At 46.0% G+C, this 26,724-nt stretch overlaps 1 protein-coding gene across 3 annotated transcripts; it reads left to right on the top strand.

Moving 5' to 3' along the window:
* The first annotated feature begins 188 nt into the window (after window positions 1–188).
* Window positions 189–20,758, top strand: LOC144125711 (pyridoxine/pyridoxamine 5'-phosphate oxidase-like). 3 transcript variants are annotated; one of them, XM_077659346.1, is made up of 9 exons: window positions 193–412; window positions 506–618; window positions 683–833; window positions 5,617–5,716; window positions 5,789–5,842; window positions 15,470–15,598; window positions 16,061–16,137; window positions 16,595–16,779; window positions 18,350–20,758. In XM_077659346.1, the coding sequence occupies exons 2-8, from the start codon at window positions 525–527 to the stop codon at window positions 16,743–16,745; spliced, it is 756 nt and encodes a 251-aa protein (XP_077515472.1). In that variant the 5' UTR covers window positions 193–412; window positions 506–524; the 3' UTR covers window positions 16,746–16,779; window positions 18,350–20,758. The 3 variants fall into 3 exon arrangements, with proteins under 3 accessions (XP_077515470.1, XP_077515472.1, XP_077515471.1); XM_077659344.1 differs by having other exon boundaries at window positions 189–412; window positions 16,595–20,758; XM_077659345.1 differs by having other exon boundaries at window positions 198–259; window positions 16,595–20,758.
* Window positions 20,759–26,724: the final 5,966 nt, after the last annotated feature.

Raw genomic sequence — 26,724 nt, 5'->3', positions numbered from 1 at the left:
CAGTGGTTTGGCCTGGATTAGCTGCTTAGCGCCAAGAATTGGCTGCGTGGGCTTTTTTTGAAAAAAAAGTTATCTGCTTTTAAAAACAAAATAATAAAACACTCTTATTAAAAACACTACAATTCGTTGGTCAAACCAACTGCTAAACCATATGAATCAGGGCAGTAAATTACCCAGGTGGAGCTAGTGAGTAGCTAAGATATGCAGATTAGCTGAGCAGACTGCTGAAGCTAAGGTATCCTACCGAGTCTACTGTCTGGTACTGTTTATCTCGCATTTGTTCACAATATTCGCACCGCGCGTGAACGAAGCAAAAACACAAAAGGCCGAAAATGCCTGGAAACTGTAGCAACAAAGCTCTGAGCGCTCAAAGCTTCAATGCTGGAACAGCAAGGCGAACAGCCTGCTGCAAGTCAGTGCCGTGTTTTATGGGCGCGATTGCTGCTAATTTAATTTTTATTGCCTCATACCCTTTCATGAAGAATTATCTTTTGTACTGCCGCAGATAAAGACAGGTTCAAAGAATGCGAATCGGCCGACTTCCGCTCAAGCAGCTGCTGAGAGCATTTCAGAAGCCGTCCGACCAGTCTTCAAACATGACTAGTGTGCAGCTCGCTGGTACGTTCGTAATTTGCCCTCCGAAGATATTTATGCCTAAACAGTAACTTTTTTTTTTTTTCAGATATGCGAAAGCCGTACGTTTCCGGCGTATTTCTGGAAAAGGACTTGCCGACTCGGGATCCTATTGAACTTTTCGAGAAATGGTTCACTGAAGTTAAGGATGGCGGTCTTATGTACGAATCTAATGCTGTCGCACTTGCAACGACAACGAAGTGAGTATTTAAACGCTCCCATTGCCTACACTGTAACTAGTTGAAAGTAAAAGCTTTGAAAAGGCGAGCGAAGGTAACTGGAAACACAACTTCCAATCGGCTTTTTTTTTTTTGTGCCTTGTACATTTGCCTTCGCTAAGACGCGTATGCCGCAAACGTCGTAGCCAGAAACTTTGCCTCGAGTGGTGGCTGCGGCCGCTGCTCCCTTTTCCGCAACCTTGTGACTGATTTCAGTGCATTTTGAGAGAAAGAGAGAAAGTAATGTAATGAAATGAAAGGTGGAGAAGGTCGGCCGCCGGTAAGGTGACCTTGCCCCTCTACTCCACACAGGGGAAAGGGAAAGTAAAAGGAGAGTGAGGGTGCGAATGGAAGGTGATGATGTAATGCAGTGAATTGCTTGGAGTGGTCTGGGTTAAAGGAGACTACGCACACACTGGATGGCACTCATCTCGCGAGATGACATGTAGCACATGGAGCGCATGTCTTCCTCATGCAGCATATGCCTTAAAAAAAAAGGCAACATTTGTCAGAAGTCTGTCTGGATGAAAAACTTATTTTAGTAGAAATGTGACTGATGCCAACCAAGTCAATTTTTGGAAAAAAAAGACGACGTTCCGAGACCGGCTCGCTCCCTTCTTCATGGTGTGACTATGGACGAGGCGCAGCTTGGCTTTTTAAGCCCTCGTGTGAAAGACTTCTGGGTCAGCGGCCGCAAACCATGGATGCAAGAAGAGGGAAGTGTCCCCAGGGAGAGATTAACACGGAGTGATTCACAAGAATGTTAATCGCTGCCTGGGAACACTTCCCTCTTGCATCCATGGTTTGCAGCCGCAGACCCGGAAGTCTTCCACAGGAGGGCTTAAAAAGCCAAGCTGCGCCTCGCCCGTAGTCACACCATGAAGAAGGAACTGAGCCGGTCACGAAACTTCATGTTTTTTTCCAAAAATTAACTTTGTTGGCGTCAGTCATCTTTCTCCTAAAGCATATCCCTTCACACACACGCACACACACATGCACTCACACGCGCACAGACCGCGCACGATTGCACAGAAGGGCTCTGCACGCTATCACATCCCGGCACAAATGGATGTGCACTCATCGAGCACTGTTGCTGAAAAAGTTGAAAGTATACAGACACATGTCCTGGCACAAACGCGTATGCATATGTGTGGTCTCCACTGTACACCAAGTAGACATGTGCAGCACAGCACACGCAAATGTTACAGACTGGAATCTAGGCCTATTTCACTGAAAAACCTGAGGACAGCCTTCATTGCACACCAGCCGTCAGTTGGGTTCGCCCTGGCTCCTAATGTAGTTTCCTCAGAAAGAGGGCGACCATCCAACTGTCTGAGAGTATTTTCCAAGGCCCTCCACAAATCAGTGTAGTGAGGGCACTCACAAATAATATGATGGATTGTCTCTAAATGGCTGCAGTTCAAGTGACTCGGGCTTGCTTCAACTCCAGTCTTGTGTAGGTGGCTTTAAGTGTACGCTACACCAAGTCACAACTGATTGAGCAGAATTCCTTGGCGTCGCATAGCATTTGATGGTAGGTGAAGTTGCGAACCTGCATCAAGCCAAGATATGCGGTCCTGCTGGTGGTTCACATCATTCCTGTGCAGTTGCATGGTAGCCTGCATTGAATGAGTCAGTAAGGCTGCTGCGTCACTTCTTGAGAATGAGACTTGGATGGAAGCCCGATCAGCATGACCCTGCTTAGCTTCCGGATCAGTGCTCTCATTTCCCGCTATACCGCAATGGCTGGGTATCCACTGAAGTCTGATGGTGTGGCCGCACTGGAGCGCCTCAGCTAGCAAAAGTACAATTTGTCCGATTAGCTGCTCGCATGTGCGTGGCTTCATGTATATTTTTATGATCTGCAATGAGGGTCTTGAGTAACGGAATATACTCCAGCGGTTTGCGGTCTGCTGACCAATGTAGCGGATGGCCTCTCATATGCCTGCCAATTCGGTTGCGGTGGGTGATGCTCTATGCATGAGCTTGAAGCGCTGGCTGAAGGTGCTGCCAGGCACAATAACCGCTGCTGCTGAAGAGGTGTGGGTCACTGATCCGTCGACAAAAACATACGTGAGCCACCATACGTGGAGGAGATATATGATAATGCTAATTGCTTCAATCCCACTGTCGTGATGTGTGACTTTTTTGGTATTACTGGGATAATGACACGCATGTTTAATTTGGAATTAACCATAATGGCAGCTCCGCAATCTGGGGGGTGTGTAGTTTGTAGGCATCAAATTGCGCTTTTTCCTTGCTTTCGATTAGGCTGCGTCTGGACGCGCACTACTAATATTGGCCAGAGGGTGGTGGTGATTCCTGGTCAAGTGTCGTAAATCCGCCCATAGTGGCTCCTATTGGAAATAAATACAGGCTGGACAGACGTGGGCCTCATAAAATGTGTCATATGTCGAAGCCTTGCATGGTAATCCCAAGCACATCCTTAAATTTGAGCCTGAGCGCTTTCCTCTGAACAAGGCAGTCAGTCTTATCCCTGAAAGAACAGGCGCACTGTATCTTAGATAACCAACCACCAGTGCCTGGAACAGGCAAAGTAAAGATCATTCAGACCGACCCCAGGATTTGCCAGCTATAAACCCTATAATGCTTGTAAAACTGTCCAGTTTTTTTCTGAGCAAAGAGACGTGCTTCGTCCAGGACAGGTCGCAGTCTATAGTGACGCCTAAGAATTTATAGTGTGTCATGTATGGAATGGCTTGACCTTAAATTGTGACTGGGTACCATGCCATCAACTTCCGTGAAAAAGCTAACATGACGCTTTTAGTTGGCGATAGCTCAGGCCCTGAGAATGCAGTACACAGACACAATGGACACTGAACTCCGCAATCTCGCTTGCACTTGGGGATGTGTGACACTTGATGCCCACATTCAGATGTTGTCTGCATACATAGATACCGAAACTGTGTTTGGTAGTTCTTTGAATAGGTCGATTAGGACGAGATTAACTAATGTTAGACTAAGTACTCCTCCCTGAGGGACCCCACGCGTGACAGGATGATCTGTTGTGTCACCTTCGTCAGTCACCATGTAGACTGCGTGGTTCCACTTATAACTTTCAATCCATCGATGTAGGCGCCCGCCAATTCTGCATTTCTCGAGGGCGCCTAAGACTCAGGGCAAAGGCCTCTCCCATGTCTCTCCAACCCTTCATCTTCAGCTTACCTGAAGAGAAAAAAAGCGCAGTGCATCTTCTGCTGCAGGGCAAAATCTGTAATAGGCACCTTTGATGTGCACTTTTTTTTTTTTGGCTTGTGCTTCATACAGTATATATTATCATTCATTGCTACGGAGCAGCGCAGTGACGACAGACAAGGAGAGGACACACAACAAGGCGCTGGGCTACCAACTGAAGTTTATTCGGAAAAATGTTCTGCAATTGTCATGGGGTTACTCCTTGTATACCGTATTCACTCGCATAATGAATGCCCCCGCATAACGAACGGCCCGGCCCCTTTCCCTTCATTTAAATATGAGAAATTTAGGTAATCTCAGTTTAGCACAATTTTAATTGATGACAATGCACATTTTGCCCCACGTAAAATACGCTCCTCCCAATTTAGACATGATTTTTTTTTTTTCACAAAATGTAAAGTGCGACTCTTATAAGAGTAAATACGGTATTATCATGGGCAGCATACTGTCGGAATTCATTCACTTCTGTAGGCTACCTTGCACGAGGGGACAAGGATGAGGGGATGCAAAGAGAGAAGGGTGAGGAGCACAATCGGAACACTATCAGGTTAACTTTAATGCTTTACCTCTCCCTTCTCCTCCTCACATTTACTTCAGTAGATTACTTTAATTTTGGGCTTAACTGAATTCATTTGGGGTTTTATTTGAATCTTATTGAATTGGACCTGTGCGCAAAAAGTGGTGAACAGCCGTTAAGGTGTGGTACTTACCTTACTTACCTGTAATGCGGCTACACACCTGTTTACATGTAATGCCTCAATGGGAAGCTGATGTTTGCAATGTTGAAACTTAATGATTAGCTCTGTAGCTCATTGGTATGTAGCACGCATCACACGTCACCATCATACCAGTTCCTCTACCCCCTTACTTTGCTAGAACTGACACATCTAAATTTTACTTTTTCCCACGTGGCATAAGCGAGTGGAATTCACCGTCACAATGACTGTCAGCGCATAGCTATTCTGCATGCTTCCTTTTTTGGTTCTTTTTACTTGTTGCCTTTGAATCTGTAATATCTACTTCTGTATTTGTTCTGCTGTGATATGTAACATGATTTGCAGTGAAATGAATAAATAAACACCATGTTTCAAATATCATGATAACATTGGGGTAGCTTTGTTAAAGGAAAGATAGCATAAATGGTCTGATAACGAGTCAGATGAACCACCCATTTTTGTGCTCTACACTCACAGATTACAGCCCAGCATTTTTGTTCTGCAGTCTTCTTTACCTCATGGTCTGCTAAAATGATAGTAATAATAGGTTCTGAAAAGTTCCGCAGTCCTTGTAATGTCACGACCCAGCTGGCAAAGCTATACTCCCATCCTTTCCAATTAGCTGTTTTAAATTAAACTATACTTCCTTTCTTACTGCTGCATAGGCGCAGTGGCTGTAAATGCAAGCATGTTTTTCTGCTGCTGTGTGATAATCAGTGCATGCTTAAGGACCCCTGGCTGGTCGAAATTAATCCAGAGCCCTCCACTGTGGTGTCCTTCATGGCCCACATGCAGCTTCGGGACTGTACCTACCTGCCTCTTTTGTCCTGCAGGTCTGGATTTCCTTCGTCTCGAATGGTTCTCCTGAAAGGCTTTGGCAAGGATGGATTTGTATTTTTCACAAATTATGAAAGCCGCAAGGGGAGAGAGCTTGTAAGTGTACTGGAGTGATTTGCTCATTCACAAGTGCTTCAGAAATGTAATATTCATGGTGCCATTCCTCAGGAGGAAAACCCGAATGCCTGCTTACTGTTTTACTGGGACAGACACCACCGGCAGGTAAGCTTTTCTTGCAATAAGGGAGTAATTTCTCATTTTGTTGGTGTAAATGATTTGAGAAGACTTTGGATATTATATAGTTATTACAAACCTCCTCACGTGCTGTGGAATGATTTTGTTTTATTTTTACTTCATAAATAATTGCATTACATTTCTCATTAGTTATGTACAGGTATGCTAGTGTCTTTGTATGTCATTGTATTCTTATAGTCTTGCATAATCAGTTGTCAGTGCCACACTTATAGAATCGTAAGTTCATATGCACTGCTTTGTTGTGTTCATTTTTACTTTCGTTGTGGTTTTTGAACTGCTAGTGTGTTTGTATATTCAGCATTCTTTTTCTCAGTTTCATTCTTCCTGCTTTTACTAGGGTGTGCATAGCTGGAATGGGCCACGTGTCTTGTTTAGCTTGGGATATTCCCAAGGGCATCCGCAAATGTTTTTGCAGGGGGGGGCGTTGGTTGTTGGTGCCGGAGGGTGGGTAAGGGGGGGGGGCAGCGGTATGTTCGTAGCAAAAAGGCACTATTTGCAGAGTAAATTTATTTATAAATAAATAAGTAAAACACACACGTGAAAGAAGAATTACGAACAGCAAATTAATGCATGGCTTGGAGAGATACACTGGAGTTTATTAACGAACAATCAATTAAAATTAATTAAAAATTCAGAAAGATACTATCACTTCGTGGAGAAGAGTGCTCAGTCTTGCTGCATGCTGGTTCTCGACTCACCCGAATTGATGACCAGCACACAGCACAATACGTTCACAAACACGCAACTGCAGTCACTCAGTCAGTCTTCCTTGAACAGCAACTGCAGACGCCTCGGATTTTTCTGGGCGAATTGCGTGATGACATCATATTCCTAGTTTGAGACGTTCATGACTCAAGTCACATACTTTTGTCCCTGAGAAAAGTTGTTTTCTGTGTTCAAATACCTACAGTCGAATAAATAGAAAGGAAAAAAAATTTAACGAATAACTGAGACTTTTTTATGTCAAATGAAGCTGGCATTTCGTGCTAGCCTGCATCGTGAAAGAATTATTCTTTCACCCCTCGGAGTGCTGGCCGTAGTGTAGGACTCGATTAGTGGTGTCAGCTTATTTTTGAGGCATGGGCTGTTCTTCTCTCAAAGCCGGTGCCCACTATTTCATGCGTGTGAGCTTACCTTTTATGCCCGAATCTTGCAGCTTATCTGTGCACGTAAAACAACATTGTAGAATACAAGCGACTCTAATTCAAACTAACCTGATTAGAACTTTCAGTTTTTTCGAGCTGACAGTTTGGTTTCGTCAGCATCAAGTGCATTAAAAAATCTCTGCTTATTTTGAACCATGCATAACGCAAAAAAATAACAGTAAGGTATACTTGGTTCGAGTCTAACGAACAGTTTCAAAGCCACTTGCATAACTCTGACCAGCAGTACCTCGCATATTGACAAGCGACAGCTTTGCATATGGTTGTTATGGCATTTTACCTGTGTTAATTTCTTCTTGTCAAGTACGTGCACAAAGACACCCAAATTTCGAGTAAGTATAGTAGCAGGAAAAATGCACACATCTTCAGAAGCTGTTCTACAAAACCAGAAGGAAATATAGTTGGGCCCATTTGTAGGAATTCATGCCTGGGGTTTTCAGTGCAACAACCTGTGCGTCACAGCGACAGCAGGCATTTTTGTCATCTTCTTCCTCTGACCCTGTTGCTGTTGCACTTCAAAGTTCAAGTATGAATCCTCACAAAAGCAGCCTGACAATGATTTTAATGCATATTTCAAAGCAGTGCATTCATTTGCCTCCTGGTGCTTTTGTGGTAGGGTGTTCACAAAGGTTGAAAAAACTAATTTAAGGGAGTGCCTTTTCTAATAACATAAAAAAACTTGACAGCCATGTGACAGCAGTGATGTAATTGCTGTGCCAATTGCACCAAACTGCGCCAAACGACAAAGCCTGCTACATTTTACTACATAATGACAAAATACGAGTAATCTGTGCCAAGCCTCCATCGCAAGTCCATATTTCCTTAAGCTCAAAATTCTTGGGCACCGTGTGTTGTCTTACATTTGTGTTAGGTGGTACTAGTGGCAAGCGTAATTTTTCCAAGAATCCGTCAATCGGTTGGTATGCAGGTGGTTATCATGCTGAGTGGGCCCATTGTCAGCCCATGTAAACAAAACAGAGAAGTGAAACAGAAACAGGCCTGCAGCATGCAGGTATTTATTCTGTTCATCCTGTGGTGTGGATCGAGTGCAGACCAGAAATGCGCGTGGCACAAATATTCACAAATGGCACTGGCGTTGACTTTCACGTTCTTGCTTGGCCGAAGTAAGGAAATGGCACACTACTGCAAAATTTTTAGTGGGCATCAGGTTTGCGGTTCACTTCTTTTGCCCTACCAAAAAAAGAGGCGGTCGTGTGTGGCTTGCATAAGCCCGACGTGGGAAAGCCAACTTAAAAGAATTTTCAGAAGCGTGTATTTAAGATTCGATACATGGAACTGCGATACTGCCCAGATGAAAATTCAAAGTGGGCCCACTTCAAAGTGGTTTACGGAATAGGTAGCACTTGCAAGTGGAACGACTTGAGCAAGTGGGACCACTTGACGAAAGGGACCATTTGGAACTACCAGGTTCAAAAAAAAATCATTGGAAATTTCAGTTAGAACCAGCAGGATATTTCAGTTGGTTCCAACTGGGTTTTGAAATTGGTTTCAAATCACTTTTAAGGTGCAAAAGAAAAACTGATATGTGAGGACTGCAGGGCAATGCTCAGCCTTAGTACCCATGTTTTCACAGGAGAATTAACTGCGTATGCCGTCATGGAAATCGACACACACACATACAAGCATACATCACGCACAAGAAACACATATACATTACATACATTACATTACATATACATTATTAAAATTGGCTCATGTTTACATCCACAGAACATACTATGGCTCATATATATATTGCCACGGACCTGGCTCGAGCTACCTGCGCGCTAAGCCGTGACAAGGACGAAGTGGTCGCGTTCGCGTGAGGCGCGCTCGAGCTGGCTCTGTTCTGGGCGATTAAAAACCTCGGCCGTTCTGCGGTCCCCCTCTACGTATACGACTGTTCTCCGTCTGGCCTGTGACATCTGGTGGAGGTCGCTTGGGTATTCTCGGCTGATGCTCCATCCTTCCTCGGAGAGCCGAAGCACAAGCCCGGTGCCTCTTGTGCGAACCCCCGTCCATCGTGTCAGCCGCAGGCTCCGCGGCTTGTCTCCAGAATTCGGACTCCAGCCTCAAGAGAGCGCACCCATGGCTACGACCACGGCAGCAAGGTCAGACAGCGCCCCGTTCATACCTGCTTCTTTTGTGAGCCTGCAAAATCCCCGGATCCCGAAGCCCTTTCACGGCGGATACTCGGAGGACGCCCAAGACTGGCTTGATCAGTTCGAGCGCGTTGCGCGTTTCAACGGCTGGGACGACAGTGCTAAGATCCGGAACGTTTACTTCAGTTTAGAAGACGCCGCTCGGATCTGGTACGAAAACCGCGAGACGAGTCTAACGACGTGGCAGGACTTTCGTCGCCAGCTGTTGGAGACTTACACCAGCAGCGATCGCCGTGAACAGGCCGAGCGTGAATTGACCGCTCGCATTCAGCTACCAAACGAGAACGTAGCGATGTACGTGGAGGAAGTGACGCGCCTCTGCAACCGAGCGGACCCGACCATGACGGAAGAGAAAAAGCTCAGACACCTGATGAGAGGCGTGAAAGAGCAATTGTTCTGCGGTCTTGTGCGAAGCCCGCCCAGAACAGTCGCCGAGTTCCTCTCCGAGGCTGTGCTCATGGAGAGGGCGCTCCAGCAACGGTACAATTTCTACGACCGGCAGCTAAACCCTATCTCGGCTCTACACCCCCTGGATGCTGCTTAGAGGGCCAATACAAGCTCCCTTCGGGACATCATGCGTTCTGTGGTCCGTGAGGAGCTGCAGAAACTTCAGGGGATTTTTCCTGTGGACTCTCTGACTAGCGCCATTCGGGAGGAAGTCCAGCAGGCGCTCAGATCGCCCGTCGCTCCAGTAGAGCCGCCACCATAGCCAGCTGCTTGGCCGCCAGCGACGTATGCGGACGTGCTGCGCCGTCCTGCGCCGGTTCCCTGCGCGCCACCGTATGCCCCTTCGGTAGTCGCAGTACACGCCGAGCAGCCGGTTCCCTACTGGCAAGCTCGAGGACAGGCGCCGAGGAAGACCGATATTTGGCGTGCGCCAGACCGACGTCCCCTGTGTTACCATTGTGGCGAGGCCGGTCACATCTTCCGGCGGTGTCCATATCGGCCTCTGGGATTGCGAGGCTTGTCTGCAGGTAGTCCCCGTCCGCGGCATGCCGAACAGCCTCAGGAGTTTGACGAATACGTCACCCGCCGGCGTGGTTCACCACCTCCTCCGCGCCGAACGTCCCGATCGCCCTCACCTCGCCATCCGTCGCCTCATCAGTCCGGTTATGGACCTGGTGCACAGCGTGGGTCCTCGAGCCCGCACCGGGAAAACTAGAACAGGCGACCTTTGGAGGCGAGGCCGCCGAACGCCGTATTGCCGAAAAGCTTCCACCGACGCGCCGACTGACCCTTCCCGAATCGACGACCACGATACCGATGACGACGAAGACGACGACGACGACGAAGACTGCGCCGACGACTGGGTCTGGTAAGACCAAGGTCTCCCTTGACATACCCGTGCTGATTGACTCTAAGGAGGTTAGCGCACTAGTGGATGCGGGTGCGGACTACTCGATAATGAGCGGTAGGATGGCTAAGGTGCTGAAGAAAGTTATGATGCCGTGGGCAGGGTCACAGATACGTACGGCTGGTGGCCACGTGGTTACGCCGCTCGGAATGTGTACGGCAAGAATTACGGTGCGCGGATGCACGTTCGTGGCAACGTTCCTCATTTTGCCTGAATGCTCACGAGACGTCATTCTCGGTCTCGACTTTCTTCGAGAAAATGGTGCGACTATAGACCTTCGAAATCGATTGGTTACATTTTCAACGGAACTTGCTGCCACCAAACCCGCCCCCGAGAATTGCAGAGCCGCACTGCGTATATCCGACGATGCCGTAACGGTGCCTCCACGGGCGAGTATTCTGGCTAGGGTCACTTGAGACGCGCCACATTGCGGACAACGTGTTGTTGAGCCAAATGTCTCTCTTTTGCTCACCATGGGTGTTTGCGTAGCAAGAGGGCTCGCCTTTCTATCTGACGGTCGCACTGAAGTCCTCGTGACCAATTTCAGTAATGAACACCGCCATTTATTTGGTGGCACAGCCATCGCCCACGTCGACCCCGTCCAAGAGGTGGCTGAGTGTTTCGCATGCCTAGAAGACACGCCTGGTGAAGTTGACGAAGAGGCAGTACGCGCCGTTCACATAAACGAGGGCCTCCCGCCCGCAGAAAGGCAGCAATTGCAAGAATTGTTGCTGCAGTTTAAAGACTGCTTTACCTCGTCGTCTAAGGTACGTCAGACGCCCATCACTAAGCATCGGATAGTCACGCACGATGGCGCGCGCCCAATACATCAACAGCCTTATCGCGTATCTCCCCGAGAGCGGGAGGCCATCCAAACGCAAGTGAAGGAGATGCTCAATGACGGCATAATCCAGCCATCGAATAGTCCCTGGTCGTCTCCTGTCGTTCTCGTAAAAAAGAAGGATGGCACGCTGCGCTTCTGTGTGGATTACAGAAAACTTAACAGCGTAACAAAAAAAGATGTCTATCCGCTACCTCGTATAGATGATTCCCTCGACAGACTGCGCCAAGCAAAATACTTTTCTTCGGTAGATCTGCGCAGCGGATATTGGCAAATAGAAGTTGATGAGAGGGGCCGGGAGAAAACCGCCTTTGTCACCCCGGACGGCCTCTATGAATTTCGTGTGCTCCCCTTCGGACTCTGCTGTGCTCCGGCAACGTTCCAGCGAATGATGAATACCGTGCTCACCGGCCTTAAATGGCAAACATGTCTAGTATACCTGGATGATGTAATCATTTTTTCAACAACGTTTTCGGAACATTTGCAGCGGCTCAGAGTGGTGTTAGAAACCGTCCGATCAGCTCATCTTACTCTAAAGCCGCAAAAATGCCATTTTGGATTTACTGAATTGAAGTTTCTCGGGCATGTCGTCAGCTCCGAGGGCATCCGGCCAGACCCTGACAAAATTTCTGCCGTCGCGGACTTCCCGGTTCCCACTGATAAAAAAGCCGTCCGACGATTTCTAGGCCTTTGTTCGTACTACCGACGTTTCATAAAAAACTTTGCTAAGCTGGCCAGTCCTCTGACGCGCTTGACACGAGATGAGGAGCCATTTTTGTGGGGTGCCGAGCAGCAAACTGCTTTTGACGATCTACGACGTCAGCTACAATCACCACCAGTACTAGCCCATTTTGACGATGATGCCGCCACTGAAATTCACACGGACGCCAGCAACGTCGGTCTTGGAGCGGTTCTCGTCCAGCGTCCGAACGGTGTCGAAAAAGTAATCGCTTAGCTAGCCGTGCACTTTCCCGTGCAGAGTGTAACTACTCTACAACTGAGAAGGAATGTTTGGCCGTAGTATGGGCCATCACAAAGTTCCGCCCCTATCTGTATGGCAGGCAGTTCAAGGTTATTACTGACCACCACTCATTGTGCTGGTTGACAAACTTGAAGGACCCATGTGGCCGCCTAGCACGTTGGGCATTACGCTTACAGGAATTTGACTTCACGTTCATCTACAAGTCTGGTCGCAAGCACACCGACGCTGACAGCTTGTCGCGTTCACCCGTGCAACCTTACGAAGGTAACGCAGAAGACGAAGCATTCCTTGGTGCAGTCACGTCGTCCGACATCATCGCACAACAACGTGCGGACGACGAGTTGAAGCTGCTCATGGAGCATCTAGAAGGTCATCATCCCTCGATACCCTCCCACCTGGCTCGTAGGCTGCCATCCCTATGTCTTCGAGGCGGAGTGTTGTATAAGAAAAACTCCGCCTCCAGTGGTAAGAGTTACCTTCTGGTTATACCAGCCGCCCTCCGCCCCGAGATCCTCCTCGCCTGCCACGACGAGCCGACCTCTGGGCACCTTGGATTCACGCGCACACTTGCCAGAGTGCGGCAGAACTACTATTGGCCCAACCTTGCCTCATGTGTGAAGCGATATATTCGGACCTGCCGTGAGTGCCAGCGTAGGAAGACGCCGCCTCTGAAACCGCCTGGCATGTTGCAACCTATCATGCCTCCTAAAATACCCTTTGAACAAGTCGGCATGGACCTCCTCGGACCATTTCCCTTGTCGTCGGGAGGAAACAGATGGATAGCTGTTGCAACCGATTACCTGACGCGTTACGCCGAAACGCAGGCTCTCCCTCAAGGCACAGCGTTCGAAGTTGCGCACTTCTTTATGCGTGCAATAGTGCTTCGACACGGCGCTCCGTCCGTCGTCATCACAGACCGAGGGAAGGCATTTACAGCTCAGCTTGTCCACGACATCTTTGAGCTGAGTCACACCAGCCATCGAACAACGACAGCATACCATCCCCAAACAAATGGGCTCACAGAACGCCTCAATAAAACACTGGCCGACATGATTTCCATGTACGTGGATGTGGAGCACAGAACCTGGGACCAAATACTCCCCTACATCACATTCGCGTACAACACTGCGACTCAAGAAACAACCCGCTTTACACCATTCTGTCTAGTCTACGGCAGAGAAGTGCGGATGATGCTGGACGCCATGCTCCCGTGCGTGGATGATGACTTGACACCAGATGCGGGCTCCTTTGTCGAACAAGCCGAGCAAGCTCGCCAGCTTGCTCGTTTGCACATCACAGCTCAACAAGACACGGACTCCAGACGTTACAACCGGCGCCACAGGGAGGTTACCTACAACATCGGTGACCGTGTATGGGTGTGGACCCCTGTCCGCCAAAAGGGATTGTCCGAAAAACTGCTGCACCGATATTTCGGACCTTATGAGGTGCTCCGTCGTGTTGGCAACGTGGATTATGAGGTTGTTCCACGTGGAACTGGGGCTACTGGTCGTCGGCAACCACGGACTGACATTGTGCATGTAATGCGACTTAAGCCATACTTCTCGCGTGAGAGCGATGACGCTCCACTTTAAACTGTGTTCGGGTTCTGCGTTTTAATTTGTTTCTTTTTGTTCGTTTTCTGCTTTATACATACCCTCGCATCGGGACGATGCTCTTCTTTTTCGGGGGACTAATGCCACGGACCTGGCTCGAGCTACCTGCGCGCTAAGCCGTGACGAGGACGAAGTGGCCGCGTTCGCGTGAGGCGCGCTCGAGCTGGCTCTGTTCTGGGCGATTAAAAACCTCGGCCGTTCTGTGGTCCCCCTCTACGTCTACGACTGTTCTCCGTCTGGCCTGTGACAATATATACTCCACTTCTAACACTCTCATACTAGAGCCAGTGGCGCTTGCGCATTGAGTGCAGTTATTTCATGTAATTAATTTCGACTGCAGTGACTTAGCAAATGATGAATGCAATTCAGTAGGTCAAGCTGCTGATAGTTCTTGTTTTAAGAATCCTTTTAATCTTGCCTTGTTTGCCGAATATGCAAATGTTCAAATGGATTGTGGCCCAGCTGTGGCCACTTACAGTCTAGTGGTACCACTTGAAAGTAAGTGGGACCATTTGTAAAATCACTTGCTTTGAAGTGGCCCCACTTGAAAACAAGTGGTACCACTTCCAAAACCACTTTGAAAGCAAGTGGGACCACTTGTAAAACCATTTGCTTTGAAGCGGGACCACTTGAAAGCAAGTGGGACCACTTGTAAAACCACTTGATATTTTCACCTGGGTGGGTTCGTCCTCAGGGTTGACGGCCATCAGTTTTGCAATGTAATCTTGCACCACTTGAAGAAAATTAGAAAGCTGTATAGCTATATTAAATTGCACTCAATCACGGCCAGAGTATCAGTCTTGCTAAAGAATCTACCTATGCAGACCACCCGCACTCACTTATCTTTCATGGCTTTAAAAAGAAAACGTCTGTTGGAAGCGGAGGGGCAGCAACTGCCGCAGCTCAGTTAATAGAGCACATTACGCGAGATGCAGAGGTCATTGGTTAATCTTTCCAACGGCATGTGGTTGTCTTTTGCTACTCTGTGTTAAATTATCTTTCACTTGAAAAAATAGTGGTAACTATTAATATCTCCATGATCAACGATACAAAAAAAAGTACCCTTATGCTTTCCTTGGTTTTATACAGCAATAATCTGCGCCAAACGCTCACTTTTCTGTGCCAGAATGCACTTTTGCCTACTCCAAAATGGCTTTGGTTAATCACATCACTGTGACAGCCATCTTGTTATCATCATACATGAACTTTATACATATGTGATGGTTCTAAAGTAAAGAAACACTAAAGGTGGGGTCTTTAACGTTTATTTAGCCAATTGCTATTTCCAACCATTGAACCCTAAGTTTTTTTATCCCTGACAACGTAACAATGGAAAAAAAGACAGTGAGAGTTTGCATTGATGTTAGAGCACATTGTACTGGAAACAAACTAAAAATGAGTTGAGGATTGCTATAAAAATATGGTTGACTGTAGCCTAGCAGCCTTCAGTAGCATGTGCTTTTTTTTTTTTTTACTTAGGTTCGTGTTGAAGGCAGAGTGGAAAAGACATCCCAAAATGTGTCTGAAGAGTACTTTCACAGCAGACCGCGCGAGTCCCAACTGGCTGCTCTAGTGTCGAAGCAAAGTGAGCCTGTCGAATCTCGAGCTGTAAGTGCCTACATTTTTATTTTCTATCCACCAGAATGGTGTTTGCATTTTTTAAAACTATACCAAATGCTGACTATTTTTAGTACGCCACCATGTTTAAAATCACATTCTTGAAATGTCTTGCATTTGTAACAAAGTGGCTACTACACGTTGTTGTGCACTGTGTAGTTCTGTTAGTGTAGTTTTGAGGATTACATTCTAGTGATCACTTATGTGATTCAGGCAAGACATTCTGACGGTTTGGTGACAGGAGCAGCGATGGTGTAGTTCAGTTTCAATAACTGGAGCAGCAGTCAAAGCAAAAATGAGCTCCGGGTAACATTGAAGCTTGCGTTAGAATTTGAAGTTAGCCAGTGTTGTCTGTGATGCTATTTTAGTCAGGCTAGTTTGAAGCTGTCTTGATGGCTGCACTACATTTTATGCAGTGTAGTGGAATACTTCAATCATTTTTTTTTTTTTCAGGTCCTCGAGACACAATATGAAGTACTGAAGTCACAGTATGCAGACTCTAGCAAGGAAGTTCCAAAGCCACATTCGTGGTAAGTGTAGTGAGCAGCACTCGTTGGGTGTGCTGAAGACTGTTACATGTGCTTTCTGAAAAGAGCTGATAATATCATTCTGCAAAAATTCTTAAAAGCTACCTCTCCCCGATTTGAAAAGACAGTGGCTCTACAAAAATTATGTGTGGCCTATGTAATGCACACCATGATGTCAGGCTGTGTTTTGAGACTGTGAAGTGGTTAAGCTGTTTCGTGACTTCTTTGTCTTAAAAATTTCTGTGGGCACCTGTACTCGCTTGCTTTCAGTAGTGCTGTTAGGTGAACAGCGGTCTTGCAGCTGTTCAAGCCATACTCTCTCATAACAAAATGCGCCTGGTGTGCATATCGTGAGATTAGTGAGTGATGCTCAGAATGAAGAAGGAGACCAAACTGCATGTGAACTACTTTATGCAATTGTGCAGCTGACCACCAGAAACCTTGTGTTGTCATTCTCCAGGGGCGGCTACTGCCTAATCCCCTCCTGCATGGAGTTCTGGCAGGGACACTCCTCACGCATGCACGACCGCCTCGTGTTCCGCAAGGGCACCCCAGCGAAAGGGGCACAGGAGGCTGCACCTGGCTGGGTCATGGAGAGACTGTACCCTTGAACTCCTTCTGGCTGTCTCCTTTTACTGGTGTTTGGTTAGCTGTTCATCCTTTTCCATTATTATTGATGGGATCAAAGATTTTTCAGGAAAGTAATGAAGTCATGTTTGTTCGTTATGTGGGAAGAGCCTACTGTTGCTGCTGGAGCTGCAAAAGAAAAAAAAAGGAACTCAAATATGGGCTGAACCCAATTATGGCTCACAGAACAGGAGAGAGCTGTGCATCGATTTCAACGCTGGCACTCATCACCAAGTTATGCATACCACTAGCCATGAAAGGTTCGCCATATCACTTTTAGCACCTTTTTCCCACACACCTGTTGCATTAAACAAGGTTTAAATAATGTTGAGGACGAGTACCATAGATAGTGCACAGGCATATAGGGTTTGCATGGCTTTTTAGTTTGGGTTCAGCACTTTCACAGTGTGTGTGCTTCAGGGAGCACAAATTCATACATTTGTGGATCTCAAATGGTGTAGGGAAAGCTGCACCAAAGTACTGCAGTGGCTGAGGGTGGGGCTACCAGCAGTAATGCCTCACTGTTCTGTAATGATTACTTTTTGAAACATAATAAACTTGTAAATAAACAGAGAACACTGCATATCACCAGGGCACATGGCCTATTCGTTTTCCCTTGGCCAAATGGGGCAAGCTATCTTGTGAGTTTTCGCTGGTAGAAGCCAGAATTCCAGAGGGAGCCCATGCAGTCTTTGGATGCTGTGCACAGGAGTCTTCTCAGGGAGCAGGTGCCCTCATCTTGAGTTGTGACTTCCTAGCAGTGCATGCACTAGTGACATTCGTAACCAGCACTGCTCAAGGTATTTTAAGAGGCTTGAAACACCACTTATAACATGGCACTTTGACACATTCAGTAAATAGAGTACATCGTAATGAGTATCTCATCAAATTATGCACTCTCATGTGCATTGCAGTCCCCATAAATCTAGTGCAATTTAGGCTGTCCTTCATTTCTTGCAGTAGCTTTTTTATTTGATTTGTCCTGTCATAGTGGAGCTACTTTTGTTTCTTTCTAGGGACAGTGAGCTCTAATGAAACCTCAAAAAGTCAAACAGTAGTCGCTTTGAACTTCAGTCCTTGAACGATATTTATTTTGTGTGAAGAAAGCTCATAATGCATGGCTGAAAACTCACCAGAAAAGAGCAAGGAGGTTCAGGCTCATTAACGTCAGGGTATTGATGTTTCATGACTCATGTACACGAGACTCTCCTTGAGATCAACGCGAGAGAATCTTGTAAATCTGTTTAGCTTACCACAAGTTCATCTAAGCATAAGTGCCCAAAAATATCAGGTTGTGTGTAAATATTAGTAAACCATGAATTAGGCGAGCATAATGAGAAGGAGTTGGCTAGAAAAATGTCCCAAGAAATCTTGTAAGCACCTGCTGTCAACCATTCGGTAGTTATGGGTTTCAGCTTTCCCACAACAAATCCTTTTCTCTTGCATAGAAGGACAGAAGCGCAAACGTTTTCCGAGACTACTTACAACTCTTGTGCTTCCGAAAGAACAATAATTTCTATTTAAGGAACAGTACATGCCTGCTTATTTCTCACATGAGTGAGTGACCACCAACACTTCACTTTTGCAGGCCGCCGCGGTGGCTCAGTGGTTATGGCGCTCGGCTGCTGACCCGAAAGACGCGGGTTCGATCCCGGCCGGGGCGGTCGAATTTCAATGGAGGCGAAATTCTAGAGGCCCGTGTACTGTGCAATGTCAGTGCACGTTAAAGAACCCCAGGTGGTCGAAATTTCCGGAGCCCTTCACTACGGCGTCCCTCATAGCCTGAGTTGCTTTGGGACGTTAAACCCCCATAAACCAAACCATAAACCAAACTTCACTTTTGCGCTTTGGGTACTGGAAGAACATTGGCTTGTGCTACTCAGTTTGATTTCAGTGTTGGTCTTTTTTTTTTTTCTTACGCTGTTGCTCTCTGTGTTATATTGTTTTTCTTTATACATGATGCAACACAGTGGCAGTAGGTAATTGGCATCTTGGTGCTGTGAAACGCTAGTCAGTGCAGCAGTGCACATGTTTGTATTAACCAGTCTGCACGGGCGAAATGGCCTATGTTAACCAGATTTATTTTTGAAAAGCATCTGCAAACTAACAAGGGTTCCCTTACTGTTGAGGTTTCAGAGGATGTAGCCTAACATAGCTGCTGGCTGCATTGTTTTCTTTCCAATCTGTGAGTATGTGCATTTTGCTTGTTGGTCTGTGTCATTTTCTTGCACAAATAGCTTGCACTTGGGTGATTACCTTGATATCAAATTTCTGAGAAAGCAGTTCTTACATTTAAGTTCAGGGCACATAGCTGAGAGTTGGACTGATTGAGCCAGCTATACCTCTGCTAAATTCACTCCTCATGTATATTTTTGCTTCCTTGTTTTTTTGCTCATTTAGAAACCAATATAATTGCAACTACCACTTTTCAAACTGTGTTTACATTGAGCTCTTCCTGAATAGCGATCGTGGTGGCTCAGTGGTTGTGGTGCTCAGCTGCTGACCCGAAAGACGCGGGTTCGATCCCGGCCACGGTGGTCGCATTTCGATGGAGGCAGAATGTTAGCGGCCCATGTACTCTGCGATGTCAGTGCCACCCCAGGTGGTCAAAATTATCCCTCATAGCCAGAGTTGCTTTGGTACGTTAAACCCCATAAACGAAACCATCTTCCTGATCATACTCTTAGCACAAAATTTTATGGAATGCAGAATGTATACATTGCCTTATGCTATGAGCAGGCAACCTAGAATTGTTGGGCGTACTACATAAGGTGTACAGACAACCCCCAGACTTAACTGTTCAACCCCAAGCTGCTTCCTCAGGGTGTGTATTAATATGGAGTTTTTGTGCATCCAGCCTCCTTGTCAATGCAAGTAAACTATCAAATGGTTGAGATTAACCTAGAGCCCTCCACTACTGCATATCTCAACACCTATATACAACTTCAGAATGTTAAACCCCCGCACACCACCATGGACCCTGACATCTACAAACCTTTTATTCTAGTAGTACATTCAGTTTACAAGCAGACGTGGTGCAGTTATGTTCCTTCGTAAAATAGCGGAGTGCAATAAAGTTGGTTCAGTAGTAGGTGCCATAATGGATTGCAGCTCCTTGATTTACTGTGAGTGCCGTGTAAGTAGGTCATGAAAGGTGAAATTAGCAGAGTGCTGCAAATTTAGCTGAACTGGATTGAGTTATTTTAAACTCAAAATAGAAAGTAAATATAGTTTGAATTTTTTTACATGTTTTGTGATTGTATTTACTGTAGTCATTCTACCACCAGTGTTTGCTTGACGAAAAGTAAAGTGGCACCGATCAAATAACTAAAGAGATAAAATGACATTTAAATGTTCTTTCATTTCTTTCGTCCTTTGGTTGGTGCTGCTTTATTTTTCATCATGCAGCATCCCTACCAGATGGACTGCTGTATAGCATTTGATTTTAAACTGGTGTCTGTTGTTCGTTACTGAGTAGCACTTGCTATAGCTCAAGCTCTAATTGAGCAACACAGGGTGCATTTGTGAGACAGTGTTTAATTGTTACCTAGCCATCGTGCAGTTGTTTTTTGCCCATGTTCCTTATGGCACACACTTGGCATTGCCTTATTCCAGAGCCTGCTGTACAGGCGCCCAAAGGTTGCTATAGGCAGGTGTCTTGGTTCCGCTTTTTGTGCTCATGATTGTGCAGTGCTACTCCAACTTCTCATGTGTGTTTTAGCCAGCTGCTGCTTGCATTTGTGTGTACTGCTTTTTTGGGTCCGCACTGCACGGGAGTGTATACTTAACAATGACAGGGCTTCCATGCTTCCAGCTGTGAAAACCTTCAAGAATAAAAAGAAATACTGCTGATAATTATGGTACAGTGATTTCAAATGTATATATATTTACACTGGCCACTGCTTGTTTCCTTTGGATCTTTGCATGAACTAGATGCAAAATAGTTTGTTAGCTGTTATTGTGTTATTAAAAAAAACTTATGCTATCTTGTTTAGAATTCATGATGTTGCATGCATCACATGTGACAGATAGATGCATTTGTGGTGTCATTAAACATACATTACATTTGAGCTGCCAAAATTGGTTTAGGTTCTCCACACGAAAGGCAAGAAATGTCTTGGAATACATGTACAAAATGCATTACATCATACAGGAACTGAATAGTAGAATGAAGTAAAGGTGAATCCGCCTATGCTGAGAGATGTATTTTGGTTGTGTTGCAGGGACATCCTTGTCAGATTTTCAGTGAAACCTGCAGGTGCCAAAGCTTTCCTTGCTGACTGCAACACAACGTTAATGAGCACATGAAAACTAATCTTGCTATTTTGGCTATTTCAACGAGCTACGTGCACTGGAGGGGTTGCTTTGCCTGCAAGCTTTTCGAAAGCACATGTATTTTTCATGATGTAGACAAAATTTGTTGGGCCACAGCGCCGACGGTAATTGTGTTTTCGAAATTATAAAAACTGATATTTAGATATTACTTATGGTGAGCTACACACCTCTTGATAAATAAGGGAACATGATAGTTAGAATTTGGCTTTTCAATGTTAGTTAACCAGCATACTAGTTGGCATGACTTAGCTGTATTCTCATTTGCTACATTGCTGACGATGCTATGCTCTCAGAAAGCCTAGCTTTAAAACTGCAGAATATCTTGGGTAAAACATCCGGTACATTCCCATAAAAATTGCTTGGAGTTTGTAATGCATAAAATGTGCATGCAGCTTTGGCCATTGAGTGGCCTTCTCCAGAGATGCCTGCCTAGGCCACTGGCCAGAATGACATCTATTTTCTCTACAGTGTTACCTGGAAGCCTGTCTTCAGAATTTTATAACTTTTTTTGGCTTAGCTTCGGAAATTTGGAATTTGCTCAAATGCAAAGTGATACAATGCAAGTTTCGCAGGGACTTTTGCTTTACCGCCATATGAAAACATTGGCATATTGCGATTGGTTTTGCCATCACTTGATCCTCACGCATCCTTGTTGAGATGCACACAGCTCTGGTGACTGATGAGGACATTAAAACTTGGGGCTAGGAGAGCACCAGGGTTAGTAAAAACATAGCGACTCATAGTGTTCCTTGATGGCATAGACTGACTGATTGAATTTAATTGGTGAAAACAGCAAAGTTTGAGTGAGACACTGGAACAATGAGAACAATATTGCTATGAAAGCTTTGCACAGAATTGTTATATTGTTCAGGTCTTGAATGGCTGTTTATTAGCTACACATGTGCATAGGAACAGTTGATTCTAGTAGCTTTGTGGATGAAAAGCTTCCTGAGTGGGTAGTAGTTTCTCTGCTGCACTGTGCATTGACTTCATTTAATGACATTAATATGAAAGTAGGGCCCTAATTTCATCTGGCTCGTGTACACTAAATGATGGTGCCATATTTATGTTGAGGATCATTACCAGTTAGCTTAATGCAAAAAACCTGCAGCTTCCGTTAATCCACTTTAAGCACTTGTCAGCAGAAGTTAGATCACATGACTAAGTGTTCTAAAACTCAAAGAACTACACAAAGTCACTGAAGCTTAGAATCGCTGAATATTGCTGCAAACTTAACCGTATCACCAGGCATTACTAGTGACATATTGTAAAAGACAGCATGGCTATGTGTCCTTCTCGGTGAATTTTTGGCTGTGTTATGTCTCAGTCATGTTACAGTGTTGTTGTTCTGAAGTGAACAAATAAACACAGATGTTTGCTGCAATGTATAGCAGTATTCATTACGCTGCCAGTGCAAACCACATTTGGCATGCAAGATGCTGAAGTGGCATTATGCCGCTGGCTGCAAGCATTGCTCTATTTGCCAACCTTGTGCATTAGTGGAGTTTGAGGGTTGTAGCAGGCTGTTCCTTGACAGGTGCTCTTTAACAGCTGATGATGGATGGCTATACTTACAAGTGTAAAATACATTTATGAAGTGCAACATGTCCCCTGGCCAACATGATGAAAAATCGGGTTCGGTTTTGAGGGAAAGAGAGGCGCAGTACCTATCTCACTTCTCGGTGGATGCCTCAGCCCCAGTGTAAGGGAATAGATGAAAGATGGAGTGAAAGAAAGAGGGGAGAAAGACACTCAGGAGTGGAGGGTTTGGAATTAATTTCGACTGCTTGAGATTTTGTAAGCTGATGTACAACACTTGGGTGTCTTTTGCATTTCGCCTCAATCAAAACACTGCCGCGGCTGTCGGGTTTGAACCCGAGTACTCCGACTCAGTAGCCAAGCACGCTAACCCTTGAGCCAACGCAGCGGGCCACATTTAAAGTCTGTTCGCATGTTTGGGATATGTGGAGCCCTGGGGAGGGGGAGATGGGAGTTAACACAGCTGCACGATTCCGTTCTCTCGGTGCTACCCAAAAGTTCGGGGAGTTTAAACCGTGTGCGCCATCTGGGTAAACTACGCCTTCCCATTGGTATATATTGCGAGCAGTCTGCCTTACGTACGATTGTGCCGGCAGCTGTGCAGCTGAGAGGACGCGTTTTCTTCTGTTTGATTTTTCAAGGGTATGTTTCAGTCATCTGGCACATTTTTCTTTTTGCATCGGAAATGACGCATTTTAAGGAGCAAAAAATCTTCTTTGAATTCTGTTTCAGATTTAACAAAACTGCTTCAGAAACACATCGTACGCTACAGAAAGCTTTCATAGCTAATTCCATGATCCAAAGCAATAAATTTCTTGTGGTACAAAGGCCTCAAAGGTGGCCGAATATTCTGTTAACTGTGATGAGACCACAAACAAAGATAACACCGAAAACAATAGCAGAAATTTGCAAGGCTATCCTTGCAGATCGCAGGTGAACTATCCGGGGTGTCTAGGCATTGTACGATTGTCATACAGGACTCTTTCGAGACATTTTTCTGGACAGATGTTCAGAAAAGTGGAAAAACAACTACTGGCTGCTTCACCAGTACAATGCATCTGCTCACACATCACTTGTTGCGTGACAGTTCCAGACTTCCAAAAACATCAGAGTGCTTCCGTACCTGCTCTATTCGCCTGACCTTGCCCCTGTGACCTTTTCTTGCTCCTGAAAATGGAAGTGACCCTGAAGGGGCGTCGGTTTAACTCAATTGAAGAGATACAGTTGGAATCGCAGGAGCTCCTGAAAACACTCACACTTGGCAACTTCCACGGATGCGTGGAATCATGGGAGAAATGCTGGGATAGTAGTATATGCTCAACGTGACCACTTCAAAGGAAACAGTGCAAACTAGGAGTTAAGGTGACCATCTTTTCTTTTACACTATAATTCCCCGAAATTTTGGGCAGCACTTCCAACGCTTGCTGCAGAAGCGACGAGTTGCTCTTTCTGAGTATAGCTTCAGCTATGGTGCCAAAATTTATCATTGATGCTCAGAGTGTTTTTGTTTCGATATGCAAATACATGAAAAGACAATTCTCAATGGTTTAATTTCTGTTCGCCTCAGAGTTTCTGAGCTTACATCGGAAGGGCTTCTCCGCAAATACGCATTACCACAATCAGTGGCCGTGTAGGCAAACCATTTTGGCTTCGTGGGGAAACGAGAGCGTTTTTGCAAGAACTTAGTGCGAGTCTCAGTGGAAAATGAAATTACAGGGACTTGTAAAGTGGTGATACAAAATAGCAGTAGTGTATTGCATGGCTGGGAAAAAGTGTTTTTCTTTCTAATACCATCCATTGGTTAACTTCTAAACTGCATCAGATAGAACTGAGCTAATTGTTTATGGAATGTGCTCAGCTAGGGCGGGGAGATTGCGATTACAAGAGCTGGTTTTGGTGGGTACAGCTGCTGGTTTTGCCAGTATTGATTTTGCCAGAGACTTGGCAAAGTTGGTACATATTGTTACGTGATGGCTATTTGTAGGCAGAGATATTCTGCGAGACCAAGGGCCGATGGCGTGAGACAGCATAAGAGGTCACAAGCGCACCGCAGCGTCGTCGTTGTCGTTTCAGAGCACATAGCAATATCCCCCTTGGCAAAAGCACAGTCCCGGTGCGTAGGCAAGGTTCGTATAATAAGGCTTGAGGTGCGAGACATGGACGATATCGGTGTGTAGTATAGAGGGCGGGTACTGTGGATGCAACTGTGTGATCCCGTACATCACCGCGGTCACGGTAAGGGCCCGTATAGCGTGGAAGGCTTTCACAGGAGCATACACAGCGGGAGGGGACCTAGAGCAAGGAAAGGGAGCCCGGAGGGTTGTGTTACTGCGTCTCTGAGAGTCATGGAAAGTGGACGACTGGGTGGCTATATATGGTGTGTTCAAATACTTTTCCTAGGCATTAGGTTAGACATGAGGCTAGAGATATAGGACACAGGCTGTCCAGAATCAGCAGTTGGGTTTCCAAGCCGGTGGTAGTTGATATCTAGCCCACTGTACGAAGGGCAAAACGCGAATGAGGCTCCTTTCCTGTGCGATGTCACTGCACCTTAAAAACCACAGGAGGTCAAATTATTCGGGAGCCCGGAGGGTTGTGTTACAGCGTCTCTGAGAGTCATGGAAAGTGGACGACTGGGTGGCTATATATGGTGTGTTCAAATACTTTTCCTAGGCATTAGGTTAGACATGAGGCTAGAGATATAGGACACAGGCTGTCCAGAATCAGCAGTTGGGTTTCCAAGCCGGTGGTAGTTGATATCTAGCCCACTGTACGAAGGGCAAAACGCAAATGAGGCTCCTTTCGTGTGCGATGTCACTGCACCTTAAAAACCACAGGAGGTCAAATTATTCGGGAGCCTTTCACTAGGGCTCCTTTTCCCCCTCTCACTCCCACCTTCCTCGCTCCGTTGAGGTGTTCACCCACACAGAAGTGGGGCAGTTACTGCACCTCCATATCCTAAAGAAATTAGAGAACACTTGTCTACTTACATGTGAAAGTGTTTGTCTCAATGTGGGAAACTAGTTAACTATTTTCTTACTAGTTAGTACTAATGTCTCAAAGGCCTTTAGGTCAAATGTTGATAGGTTGAGGACCTTTAGGTCAAAGACATTTATGGTGAAAACCTTTATGTCAAAGGCGTTCATGGTAAAGATCTTTACCCTTAAGGCCTTTGACCTAGGCCTTCAGGAATTTCAGGTGCAGACCTTTACGGTAAGTGCGTTTGACCTAAAGGCCTTCGCCATATAGGCTGATAAGAAATAACAGCGCTTTTTGAAGACCGGACAGAGGGACAAGTGTCTGTCTCATTCTCTGTCCCGTCTTCAAAAAGCACTTATTTCTTTTTCCGTCAACATGTAACAACCAGCCCGTATTATCCCTCTTCTGGAACCTTATAGGCCTTTGACATAAAGGCCATTGGGTAGAGAGGACATAGTAGTTGCACTAAGTAACAGGGGCCATGGGAGAAAAGAGTTTGGGTGTCTATGCATATTGGGTATTGTGCTGATGACGTCATTGGAGATTTCGGACCGTTTCGTGTGTACAACAACGCCGGGTTTCGTTGCCTATAAGCCATATAATGCTTTCGCATTACAGTTATGAAACGCTGATAGCACATGCGAGGTCATCACAGGGCTTACAACACGATTACAGTGCGATGACCAGGCTGGAAGGTTGTTGAGAACGCTGACAAAGTTCAGCGGCCCGCGCTTCATACTCAAGCTTGGCAAGGGAACTGGGAACGGACGTGGGGTGTCCCGCTTGCGGTGTATACGCGGGTGTCATTTTTTAGCGACTAGTTTTTGTGAAAAGGACATATGCCGCTCGCGTTGCACAGTAAAGGCCGAACCACAAGGCAGCCCAGGTAAACTAAATTAACCCGGACTCCTCCACTACAGCGCCCCTTTCTTTCTTTCTTCCTTTATTTATTTCTTTCTTCAATCCCTGCTTCATCCATTCCTATATTCTGTCCATCCGCCGCGGTGGCTCAGTGCTTAGGGCGCTTGGCATCGAAAGCGGCCTTGTGCTGACGTCAGTGCAGATGTAATATTCGCAGGTGGTCGAAATTAATCCGGAGCTCTCCACTAC

The sequence above is a fragment of the Amblyomma americanum genome, chromosome 3 (assembly GCF_052857255.1).
Source record: "Amblyomma americanum isolate KBUSLIRL-KWMA chromosome 3, ASM5285725v1, whole genome shotgun sequence".
Classification (NCBI taxonomy): domain Eukaryota; kingdom Metazoa; phylum Arthropoda; class Arachnida; order Ixodida; family Ixodidae; genus Amblyomma; species Amblyomma americanum.
Note: the sequence above shows the minus strand (reverse complement) of the source record. Positions and strands in the feature narration are given on the sequence as shown.